Source organism: Lagopus muta, chromosome 5, assembly GCF_023343835.1.
Source record: "Lagopus muta isolate bLagMut1 chromosome 5, bLagMut1 primary, whole genome shotgun sequence".
NCBI lineage: Eukaryota > Metazoa > Chordata > Aves > Galliformes > Phasianidae > Lagopus > Lagopus muta.
The window spans coordinates 59,315,884-59,328,412 of record NC_064437.1 but is presented as its reverse complement, the minus strand read 5'-3'; the positions used below and the strand labels follow the sequence as shown (position 1 = coordinate 59,328,412).

General features: G+C 38.4%; 1 protein-coding gene across 1 annotated transcript; it reads right to left on the bottom strand.

The window, feature by feature from the left end:
- Positions 1–1,588: 1,588 nt before the first annotated feature.
- On the bottom strand, positions 1,589–11,408 carry LOC125693380 (pancreatic triacylglycerol lipase-like). The gene is made up of 13 exons (XM_048945252.1): positions 11,305–11,408; positions 10,889–10,937; positions 10,450–10,604; positions 10,179–10,304; positions 9,047–9,181; positions 8,557–8,665; positions 8,139–8,258; positions 7,792–7,911; positions 6,316–6,431; positions 5,115–5,244; positions 3,816–3,927; positions 2,872–3,039; positions 1,589–1,652 (listed from the first exon to the last, which is right to left on the bottom strand). Exons 1-13 carry the CDS (start codon positions 11,323–11,325, stop codon positions 1,589–1,591), a joined length of 1,425 nt encoding a protein of 474 aa, XP_048801209.1. The 5' UTR covers positions 11,326–11,408.
- Between the last annotated feature and the right edge of the window lie 1,121 nt (positions 11,409–12,529).

Here is a 12,529-nt window from a genome sequence, read left to right as displayed (position 1 = left end):
AGCTGCAGAGGGGAGGGGAGGAAGCTCTATAACGAGTGGAAGGCACAAGTAGCACCATCAGAGTGGAAAATATCTTTATATTGCTCTTGGGAGAACTTGAATGAGAAATTGTCTTAGCATATTAGTTCCCCACACATCTATTTCTCTTTTTCTAATTCGTAAATTTATTCCCTACCATCCTGCATAAAGTAAGCTCTCAGAGATTTATGTTACAGTGATTCTCAAGACAAAACTTGGTTTGTGCTGTGCTCTCAAGATAACACAATTGAATATTGCCTTTTAATCTGAGCAGGAATCATGGGTGCAATTTACAAAGTTTTTTAAACATGAAAGTAAGTCTGCGCATCTCCAACTAAAACTGGAAATGCTGAGGGATATTCTTTTCAGTTGGGTAAAACCAAGGAATGGTTTGTTTCTGACCTAAGGAATTTATTCCAGCTCAGGACAAGGTTATTGAGAGGTCATGCAGAAAGGAGGAGCAGAGGGCCTCAGCCTTGGGGAGCCTCAGGAGAAAATCCTTAGAAGAAAGTGACTCAAGGAATAGTGAGTCTCCAGGCTCTTGAAGCTCTGTGTTGTCCATTGAGAGTGGGGTCCCCACAGCAGGCTGAGGGACCAAAGACTGGATTACTTTGGGGCAGAACTGAATTTGTGAGCTATCTACACTTTAGCTGATAAGTGTTTGTCACAGAGATGAGGAGGAAGTGGCTTTCTCATTGCATTCCACATTTTGTAACTTGGCTACTTTGTCGTCTGGCAGTTTTGCTTGAGGTCAAGGGCCAACATATGGCATCTTAGGATAATTTTGTGATTGTTTTGATGATAAGCATTCTAGTGAATTTTCACTAACATTTGAAATCTTATGTACACATTTCTTAAATTAATTGTTTGGAAGCTGTTGTTCAAGCTTAGTTCAGCATTAGTTCAACCAGTTATCCACTGTGTTCACTATCCCATCTCTCACTGCTAATTAAAAATTTTGTCCCCATTTTGTAAACTGCTCACCCTTCTTCCTCTGCTCACGTCTTTATTGCAAACTATTTCAGGCTTAGCCTTCATTTTGGTTAACAACATCAGCTTCCTTAATCCTCTCATCTCTCTCTTCTTACCAGCATGTCTCCTTTCACTTCTGGCACTGCCCAGAAGTCACATACCAGATTCCATTACTTGCCCCCCTTTCTTCCCCTTGTTTGAAATTATCATGAAGCATACCGAAATCAGGAATTTTTTTTCAATAGGCATTAGCTCATTCACTCCTAAAGCTACTCTAAGAATTATGTATTTTACAGGCTTGTCTATAGAGAGACATCCATGGACACAAAACAACCACCAACTCACAAAACAAAACCCGTACCACCCCCCAAGAAATAAAAACCCTCATATATTATAATTTCCTGGATAATTATTATTTATTTTGATTGATCGTTAGCATGCTAGAGCAAGGAAGGTTTCTTTTTGCATGTCTGCATCTAAAAGATACAATTTATTAATCAGCATGTGAAGCTTCCATTACTGTAACTGTAAAGACTGCAGACTCTGGTCTTTAATGCTTGACCAGCATTTGTTGGCGGCGAGGCTTTGGGCATCCATGTTAGCAAGCAGTAAGGGTCTGCAGAACGTCCTCCCTCACTGTCTCAGAACCACAGAAATTGAATCTGAAGAAAACAAAAACATATGAATGTCTTGAGTTCTTGAGATTTACTGAGATTATACATGTGGATTTTTCTTGCTATCTCAACCAGACTTTTCATTTGACTCAACCACGCTCCCCCAGAAGAACAGAAGGGACTCTAAGCACCTGTTTGAAGTACTACTGCGGGTGGTAGCACTGATGGACGGTAATTTACTCTAGTTGGCTGTCCTCCTCCACTTCTAGTTTCTTATCTTCTTTTTTTGTTTCCCCCTCAGTTTTTGTGCTACCATCACTACCATCACCAGATGGATGAACACAACTCCACGTGCAAGGGCACGAGTCAATAGAAGAACAAGTGCTTATTTACAGGAATATGCTTGGTCAGCAACATGTTTCCATGAATAGAAATTACAACTGCTCTACCTCTGCTGAGAGGCAATGCTGCTGGGACGTAATTGTTTTGCTTTGCTTGAAACTATTTCTGTCTGCAATATTGTCTTTTAAGTGATTACATTTAATTGTGCATTTGCATATGGGCCTAGAACATATGCTGTACCCCTTCTTCTAGACATCCAGTCATACATGATAAAGAAAATGAGGGGTTTTGTTTTAAAAAGCCCAAACACACAAGTTACATTGGATCAGTAAAATCTACTTCTATAATCTGAGCATCCAAGCCTTGTTCCACAGTGTCTACAGAAGTATGTTTTAGCTCATATCAATTTGTATTTTGCTTTTTAAGTACAGCTTCCAAATATTTTCTGTATTCACTGAAATGTTAGAAGTATTATTGCCTCTCTGTCTTGTCTAACACCATCTCAATGACCATAGATATTAATGGAAATCTTCTAATTCCCACTGACATTGAATCAGTCATCCAAATGCAAGCTCAGACATAGCCATTTCTTGCAGGCAGCAAATAGGAAGTTGGCAAGAATTATGCTGATAATCTAAGCCGGTGCTAATCTTTCTCACCCAAAGGTTTTTACAGGAAATTTACCCTTCTGAAGACTGGAACTAATTTTTCTTCAAAGTTACTTAAGGTAGAGAGTTGAAATAGTAGTGAATGGAATCATGAATGAGCAGTATCTTGAAAGGAAGGAAGTTAAAAGTGTTCCCTAGAGTCTTTTCTTTCCAATGCTTTGAGCACCTTTTCTTGTGCAAATGCATTTGTCCCTCATATAATTTTGTCATTTGCCCTCACAAATAGCTGCTGGGATTTTCACAGCGGATATACTCACACTTGTCCAGTTTCTCCAACTTGCACTGTGACACTTGAAGCTCCCAGTTTAGGCAGAGTTGGATTTATCACATTGTTGTTCCAAAGAAATTTAACCTTTGTAAGTTCTCCAACGTTGTGTTCTGCATCAACAAAGGCTGTGTAAGTGTTGTCTGGTCGGAGGGTTCCCCTGTGAAAAAATAGCGTATTGCATATGTGAGGCTTTCTGGCATTTAATAATTACTAGTCACATCAACTGTTTGGCTGTGGTAGCAAGGTCAGTAGAAAGCTGGTTGTAAGGCACTGTTTCGCTTGTATCATGGTAACAACATTATTCTCTATTCTCCTATGAAATTCATTCAAAAAATTGGAGTTTGTCAGAAGAAAAGGCAGATTGCCTTGTTGTGCTGCAGTCACAGTTTACTATGAAGGTGCAATTACAGGACAGTCCCCATGGAGAAGGCAGAGCTGTGTCTTGCTGCTTATATGAGTAGAGCATGTTTATATTATTTTGCAAATAAGTGAAATCTCATATAATATAAATTGATTTATCTGATACAGGTTTTGCATTTGGTTGACCAAAAGGATTACCACAAGCTGCTGCCTGATTCTCTACCACAGGTTCTCAAACTTACAGCCCTGTGACTGAGTCAAACGTGTATGGTCTCTTGGGTCACCATGGTTCATAATCTGGCCGCTGATGTCCCATCACATCAATAGAGAAAGCAATTTGAGACTGCACCAAGTTCCAACATTTTAAAATTCAAATGTTTTAAAATTCTGCATGCTTTTCCTTTTTAAAATAAATCCAGAGTGACTGAATTGTCTCTGCATTTACATCAAGGAGCTGTAACAGAGGCTAGAATCTGTTCTGCAAAATGAGACCCAGTTAAAAAGGAAATATTATTAGAAATGAATTAAACATTCTAGAAGATAAGTTTATTTTCCATTGAATGTTGAACTTACTTGACAATCTGATGCTGCCTCGTGTTTCCATTATTGCCATACAGAGCAATATTTACATATCCTGTTACTTTAGAACTTCCAGAGAGTTTCACAGATATTTTGTACCTCCAAACTACACAGAAAAAATACAGTAAGTTGGATAGCACCAAGAGAGAGAAACAGTATCAAAACATCAAAAATGTCAAGTTGGGTTAGATATATATTTTTTCTGTACACCATAGTTAAAAGCAAAAGAAACTATCACTGACTTGTACTTTCAGCTCAAGGCTACATCCCAGGCTGCCTGGACTGGATGGAGTTAACATAACGCTGTCATACATGGGGCTGACAGTTTTTCATTGAGTTACAACCATACACCAATGAGTCAGATCTGTCATTATTTATTATGTCTTACTATGATCAACATGAGCAATGGGCAGACATTTGTACTACTTTCTGGAAGAGAAAAAAGAAAAGAGAAAGAAAAAAGAAACACACAAAACTAAGGAACTAATAAAAACACTAGCTTGTACTGTGGTAAATAAACATAGCCCTGAGAATTTGACCCCAAATGTTGTTATGTATAGTGAAGCTGAAAAGAAAGAAGTGTTGGGAATCAAATGCTGATCCATACTGTAAAATAAGCTCAAAAAAAATATCTGATATGCTCACTCTTATGAGTGGGAACTTTCTTTTAGCCTGCAACTAACAAAAGTAGCTCTTCTCCCTCCAATTCTTCTTTACAAAGGTGAAGCAAAAGACATTTTAAGAGACATTTAGAATAACTTATGTTATAAAGGAAGTAATTTTGTCCATCCGTTTCTGAAAACAGGTTGCTCTTAACCCTGCCCATGGCAGGGGGTTTAAAACTAGATGATCTTTGAAGTCCCTCCCAACTCAAGCCATTCTGTGATTCTATGGCCTTTGACAAATGGAGTTCTGACTGCCTCCAAAGTTGGAGATTTCGCATCTTCTCCAGGCCTCTCTTTCTGCCTATAACCACTGCCATGGTCACAGATGCTTTAAATATTTAATAAGATATTTCTGTGACTAATGTGCATTGCCTATCATCCTTCCTGCATGTACCTTGTAGTGTAGCCCAGCAAACATCAACTTCTACTTGGCTCTACAGTCTGACATCTTTCAGACCAACTGGTGTGCACAAATATCGTTAGTTTTGGAAGAGAAGAGGGCAAAAGGCCCAAAAGACTGAAGAGCCATTTGCACTGCTCTGAGGTCATTTGTTAAAATTAACTGTGAAATGTGAAAGAAAAAGCATTTTTACAAGGAGTAGTAGCAATGGAAACAATCAAAACTCACGAGGAAAATCTTTGGCTTCTCCAGTATTCAGGTAAAGTTTCACAGTAGAACCTGAAATTTTCCCTTTGTATTTATCTGCATAGTGACCCATGTTTGGGCATCCGTCACTTGGGCACGGGAAGCAGCCTTCCTAGTGAAATGAAATACATGCATTAACAAAGTCATCCAGGCAGCCCAGAGAAATTATTAGCGATAACGCTTATTTTTAACTGGTCATGAATCACAGCAACCGTGAGTTTCAAGGAACCGTTTATGTGACTAGAGAAAGACTGTGTAAGCTAGTTAGATTTCTGAAAGGCTCTGATTTGTCAGGACTCCATGTCTTTTCTCATGCCATCTAGCTCATTCCAGCTACACAAGTGATATCCTTGAGTATTCTTGAAGAGGAACATAGAGAAGGAGGAGTCTCTCTCTCAGCAGCAGATGAGAAGGATTACCTCCAAACTGGTTCAAGAAAGGCTTTGTACTGAAAACAAAGCTCGTTTTGTCCTGAAAGCAGCTTTGTATCCTTGTGATAGAAACAGGTTTTTGCCTTCTCCCAGAGTGATCTGAAAAGCCTCTATCATCTACTCAGAATGTATGGAGATCAATTTTATTCCTTTTATATACCTTTATATATTCCTTGCTCTGCTTTCTTCTTTCTCTGCTGCCTGCAGGATATGATGAGCCTATTGCCTCACTGCCACATTCAGTATCACCCATTCTGACACAGAGAAGGGTTCCCTGCCCTTGGTCCATAACTAATGTGCTTTGTCCTTGTAGCCATCTTAAGTCACCAAAGTGCTTCCACCATAGACTGACCCCATCAGGGCCGTTACATATTATTATAATTCTTGTTATTTTGAAAGCTTATCTACTATAGTATGAGATCCCTCTTGCTGCTCTTTAACAGATAGACATGATGATCCTTGGGGCAGGCTCTCCTTCCTATCTGTTCCCTGATTGATGCACCAGAGTAGGCTTGGGGAGCCACACCAGTTCCAGTAATACCTTAGGGCAGCAGTAGTGTACCAGGGCTATCCCTGGTTTGTTGTTACCTTTTCCTACTTTAGCTCGTGTCACCTAAGCCACTGTAAGGTGTCTGTCACTTATCTTACATGTGCACCCATTGGGTAAAAGCTAGTGTAAATAGAGTTTCAGATGTATTGACAAGTTCACTGCTTTTGAAACGGCCCATAGTGAGGCATTGAAACATACTTACTTGAAAAGCATCGTATGAACTGCAAGTATAGCCCAGAAATCCATCAGGGTAGACAATACTGTCAGAGTAGTACTTGTAGCTGCGCAGGTGATTGCAGGCCACAAAGTCCCTAGTTCCTGTGAAAAGATGCTCTCAGGTTAGTTCTCATTTCTGTTGAAAGAGACCCACGTTGTGCTTGCTGTGCTGTTGGAATGGGTCATTCCTCCTCAGAAGCCTCATTGCTACTCTTGAAGCTGTGAACTTGAGATGTGAACCTTGCTGTTGAAATGAGTTGATGATCTGAAGAAAGTTATTGATCCAGCAGGTGCAAGGTGTGAATCTGGAATGCTTTGCAAGGACTGAGCTGGCAGTCCAGGCCCTCTTCCCTCTCCCAGGAAGTAAGCAGACCAGGTTTCACAGTAGAAACAAGAGCTGCATAAAGCAGATCTTTTGTAGGCAAAGCTGTATTACTGTAACAAAAGAAAAACAAATGCCAACATCTAACAGTGAACTCCCTAGGACAGTGCTGGTTTACTCCCCCTGAGAAATTATTGTTATTTGAAGGTATTTAAAGAAGAGAAACTCTTAAAATAATGAAAACTTTCCTTTTGTTGCTGTTTTTTTTTCTTTTTTCTTTTCCTGAATTTAGGTTCAAAAGAAGAAGATATACAACACCTATTTCTTTGTGCTTTAACTCCCTATTACTGATAACAAGTTTACTCTTTGGAGAAAAAAAAAAAAAGGAAGAAAAAAAAGCTTCCAGCTGCTTTGAATAAAACCTAGAGAAAAAGGCCAGGTATCACAAATAAGTTGATGGGTTTCGAGAATTCAAGGTGTTTGCAGCCATGTAAATCTTGGATCATGCACTGAAAGGTTTCTAGAGGTGAATTATTTTTTTCTTTTTAAATGTTCTGTTATGTGCAGTTTAAGCTTATACTATAAAAAATTTTTAAATAGATTTAAAAAAAATTAAATCTGTAGGAAACAACAACTAAAAGCGTATTAGGGTCGCCACTTGCCAGTCTTTTTAGGTGACTGAAAATAGACACAATTACACTGCTTCAGTGCAACCCAGATTTGTAATAGCTAACTAAAAAAATTATAATTAGATGCACTGCTCTACTGAAGAATTGCAGCTGAAGATCCCAAACCAGAAGTGGGAGTCTTAAAGTTCCTTTCCACCAACAAAGATGTATGTGTTGTTACAAACCCTGCACAATTTTTAGGAAGGGTTAAGTAGTGTTTGTTTCTACTTCTAAGTACTTTAAAGGAGATTTCCAGATCAAACCCTTTGTCTTATTTGTTATTTGATCCCTGCATGACAATAATTATAGGAAAGTGGTGTGTTTGAACATGCTGATTTTCACTGCACTGGCTATTTGTCATTGATGGTGCATACATGAAAAGTTAATACAAAACACCTGAGTGAAGGAATGCTAAGTCAGTACACTTTGAAGCTGATCTTCCTCTGAATTTGTAATGTAATCACCATCTTACCTTCCCAGATGCCATCAAGATCTACAATCTGTGAAATAGGATTCTTATCACAGCCTGGCATTTCCACTCCTCCGTTTGGATAGAAGTCAAGATGTCCTATTGCTTCAGCCATTCCCAAACCTGGAGTATTTAAAGTGGAGGTAAATACATTTAACATTTGTCTTCTCTCATACGCTTCTCATACAGTTCTTCAAACTGTTGGCTTAAGTTTATCTTAAGTTCTCAGTAACTGTAATGGTATGTTTTTCTGCCTGTGCACTAATCAACACACCAGAGTCTTGATCACGACTCTCAAGTGCACAGAGCACAGATGATGAGGTCCTAATACAGTAAAGCAGAACGCTTACCTAAGTTGGGAATTAGGGGAGCTGTATCTGTGTGGATAACATCAACAAACTCTGCATCGGTTGTATCCAGCCTGACTTCAATTGGAGTATCTTGAAAATAAGGTTGGGCAGGGTCCAGTCCTGAAAGAAAAATGTTTGTATCATGTATGGAAGAAAAGATCTAGATGTGTTATATAAAATAACATTAAGATTGTATACAGTAAGTATACAGGAGTGCAGGAGAAGTTATTTTTTTTTTTTTAATAACACCCAATAACTGTAGCTACAGCTGCTTCTGACTGTACATTCATTATTTATAGCAATTAATTAAAGCTCATTCATAGCAATGACAGTGGAATGTTGCTGCATTACAGCACTGCTCCTGTGCTGTTCGTTAAGCAATGGTGTCTTTAGTACGGGACTCAGATCCCTTCCTTACCAGTTATTCTTCCAATCCCTGGCCTCCTCTTGCCAGCCTCTCCTGCCACGTGTGCACCAAGGCTGTGACCAATGATGTGGACATCGGCTGCAGAGTATGAATATTCATCCTGAAAAATAAATATTTAGAAAATAATTTATTACTTCAGTTTCTATCAACAACGGAGAGAGTTAAAAATGGGCTGAAAACTCTTATAGGCTCCTATAGGGTTTTGGTACATTTTTGCCAGTATAAATACTTAAATCTAAAATACAGATATTAACATCCATGGAATAACTGTTCAGCTATCTTGGAGAACTTCAGTCCTCTAAGTCGACTAACCCTTCTGTTATCACATAGTTCTCCAACTCAGAAATAAGTCTGTTGTTTCCAGCAGAACTTCCAAAGATATCACTAAGTAGAAAAAAATAATGTTGCTGGTTACATTCACATTCACGAAAGTTTCCAGATCAGCTTTATATATTTAGTTATATAATGAGGAGATTCTTACTATGAGCACGTTGATGAAATATGCAATTTCGGCGCCTACAACACGGACGTTGTTCGATGCCTGAGAGTATGTACATCTTGCCCCTTTTTTCCAGCTTACAGCAATACAGTTCACATCTTCCACTGTAAGCATTCTCTGTTTTGTAAAAACAATGAAAATAATAACAATAATAATAAAATAGTTAAAAAAAGACATAAAAATAGTCCCACAGAAGTACAATCTGAAATGGACTCACAGTGCTTAATACAGCCAAATTCATAAATGCTGCATGAATACATTTGGGAACATTTTAAGAATCAAAACAGCAAGTTATTAAAAGATCAGTCTATTTCTGTTAGTTGGAACAAAGTATTAACAAGTCCAACAGTCAATCCTACATGTCCTTAAAATGATAATCAACATAGATATTTTCCATCAAGAAGCTGTCAAATAAATTTAATTTCTTTTGAGCTAGTAAAAAAGAGAAGCAGGCAACAGGGATGCAATAAATGTGAAATACTTGATTTTAGTGGAATTTAACTATATTCCTTATAATTTTCTTTTAAGTAAATTAGGAATATATAATTTAAAGAAAATTGAAGTTGTGTGAATACTTAAATAAAAGCATTTTCCATATAGTTCATGTGCCATGAACTGCTATTTTGCTTTGTGTGCTGTATGACTAGCAGCTTTCTTTAGCAGCTGCAATGGAAATCATGTTTAGAGGATTTGAGAAGGCCACAAATTTGAATTGCAGCTCTGTTTTGGAGAAAAATGAAGAAACAACTTGAGGAACTATAGAGTCAGTGCAAAAATTGATAGAAAGCAAAGAGCTCCAGATTTGAGCTGTTTTGAGCAGGAAAAAGACACTCGCTGAGCCAAATCCTGTTGTCACTCACTTCACTAAAGTGAAGAATTTCATGCATTTCCCCTAATGTTTTTCCCCCACGTACTTATTGTAAATAAGTAAAATAAACAACTTATTTTCAAATTATTAGCAACTGAAATATGTCCCCTTTTTTCCCTTTCTTATCACTAAGAGTAGTATGAAATATAGTGATTAGAAATAGAGAAAGCAAACAATGTACAGCAATACATTTATAAATACCAACTGAGGAACTTCCTAGAGACAGGATTTCCCTGCGGTACGTACCTGGCACAGGTCTGCGGTCCAGCCTTCTTCTCCTTCATCTGTAAATCCATGAACAACAAATCTCGTCTTCCTGCTTGTTTTGAAGTTTGAGCTCCTAATTGTTGCAGAGTTAACTGCAGATATCTCCTGTTGTGGATGTTCAATTATTAACATTTTAAAACTCTTTTCTGTAAAGAGTGCATCAAAATTGTGCAGAGCTGAACTCTGTTCATTTGTACAGACATGTAAAACTTTTGTAATTTACCAATATTTAAACCACATCAGTTCTTACCTGATATTTATTACCATTTTCTACTGTGTGAAGGAAGAACTGGGTGCCTATCTTATCTGGGCTCCAGGGTAATACATAAATTGGTCTCTGTGTAGTTCCAGACCATGGTTTATCATTTGTGAAACATCCCACTCTGTCATAGCAAACTTCAGAGCCTGTAGCATACAGATCAGACCAAGAATATTTGTATGAGTAAAGAGCAGACTAGTAGTCATAACATACAGACTCTTTTCTCTAGACATCTCTCGGCCTGTTGAAAATTCTCCAGTTTAAATAGTGCAAAGTCCAGCTGTTGCCTTGTCTCAACTCTCAAAATCAACAGTTTTCACCAAGGAAGAAGCCACCCTGTTGCTCACCCGTTCTGTGTGAGTGCAGAAAAATATCTCACAAAGTCAAGCATCATAGAAAGGCTTTATAAACAATAACCCCATATACTTACCCCTGACTGTGCAGAGAAGAAGTAGCGAGAATATCCCAATTCGAAGCATCTAGAACAGCAGGAAAAAGAAGCAGCTAGGATTTGCAAACCTGCTTGATTACCAAGCCCACCTGTCTTTCTGGTGCTGATTTTTCTTATGGTGAAAAGGGTCCTGACCTTTCTTTCCTGCAACCTATCCCTATGACTGCCACACAAGACATGTGATCAGCTTTATGTTACCTGGCTCCAGCAAAGCTTATAGCGCTGCAAAATCTGCTAGTGGCTTAGCTCAAGACCAGAATGATTTCTGTCCTGCTACTAAGTTGTATGCCTGCTAATTTAGAACTAACATAAGGACACCTATGTGTGCTACCATTCCCCTTTAAGCCATTCACCTGACAAGACAAATGGATCGCCACCAAACCTGAACTACTTACTGTGCAGTGTAGGAAGTTCATGCTGTAATGGGCAAACTTTGCATGTACTTTATACTTTGCTGTATCCTTGGAAATGTTCCTAGAAAGATAGTAAAATTTGTTTATTTCAGATTATAGTTTATATCTAAACTGGAAAATGTCTTTAGGGCTGATTTATCTCTGAAGTCCAAAACTGACATACGTAGATTTCTTGACTTGATGTGCTGGACCCAGAATGAGACTGTTGCTCCAGGTGTAGGGCAATTCACAAACAGTAATTTATGTTGTGAAGAACTGGATTCTCTTAGCTGGGAAGGCTTTTGTTTTTAGTGTTGTGTAGCTGGGATGTGGGGGTCTACTAGGTGATAAGTTTTTAAGACTGCTTCTCTAACCCACATCAAGTGGTTGTGTGTGTGGAACGCTCCTGCCTTGTGGGTCTTTTGTGCCCACTTTCTGATATCAACTCTGCTCAGAGAAGCCTTGTTCCATCAGGAATATTTGTCTGTAGATCTTCTCCTAATGAAAGAGTTTGATCTTCTTCTAGTGTCTCTTTTGTTTCCATGTTGAAGTTCTGGGACGTAGAACGATGGGCATCAGCCCCTGTGGATGCCTCATATTCTGCCATTATAACCCAAGTTTTGTGGAAACGTCTGTCTAAGTAATGAACTTCCAGAAACCATGCTACAAATATATACCGATAACATACAAAATTCACCCAGACACTGGGATCTGGCTGCTTTGTGTTCTGTAGCAGTATTACAATGGCATAAGTGGACAAAAACAAACAAGCAGAATACAGAGCAACTTTTTACCTAGTAAGTGTCCATTTTTTTTTTTCTTTATTCTTACATTACACATAACTTTCAAGAACAGATATTCGCTAATCTCTGTCTCAGGGAAAGACCAACTGGATACCAGCTGTTTGCATGCGTATCAGGTGTTGTCATGCACATGGAAGCCCTATTCCTGGAGATATTCAGGGTCAGGCTGGATGGGGCTCTAAGCACCTGATCGAGTTATGGGTGCTCTGTTCATTGCAGGGGAGCTGGAGTTCCAATCCAAATGATTTTATGGTTCCATTTCTTTAAAAGTTTTCTTTTTTTCCCAAAACATTACTTCTGATACTTGTTTAGATCTCAGTGTTTAATATTTGATTGAAGAAGCAATTTTTTGTTAAGTATCTTCCTATCAGTGATGCAGAAGAATCATCAAATGTCCTATTAGAACTGAATAATTGTTCAAAATG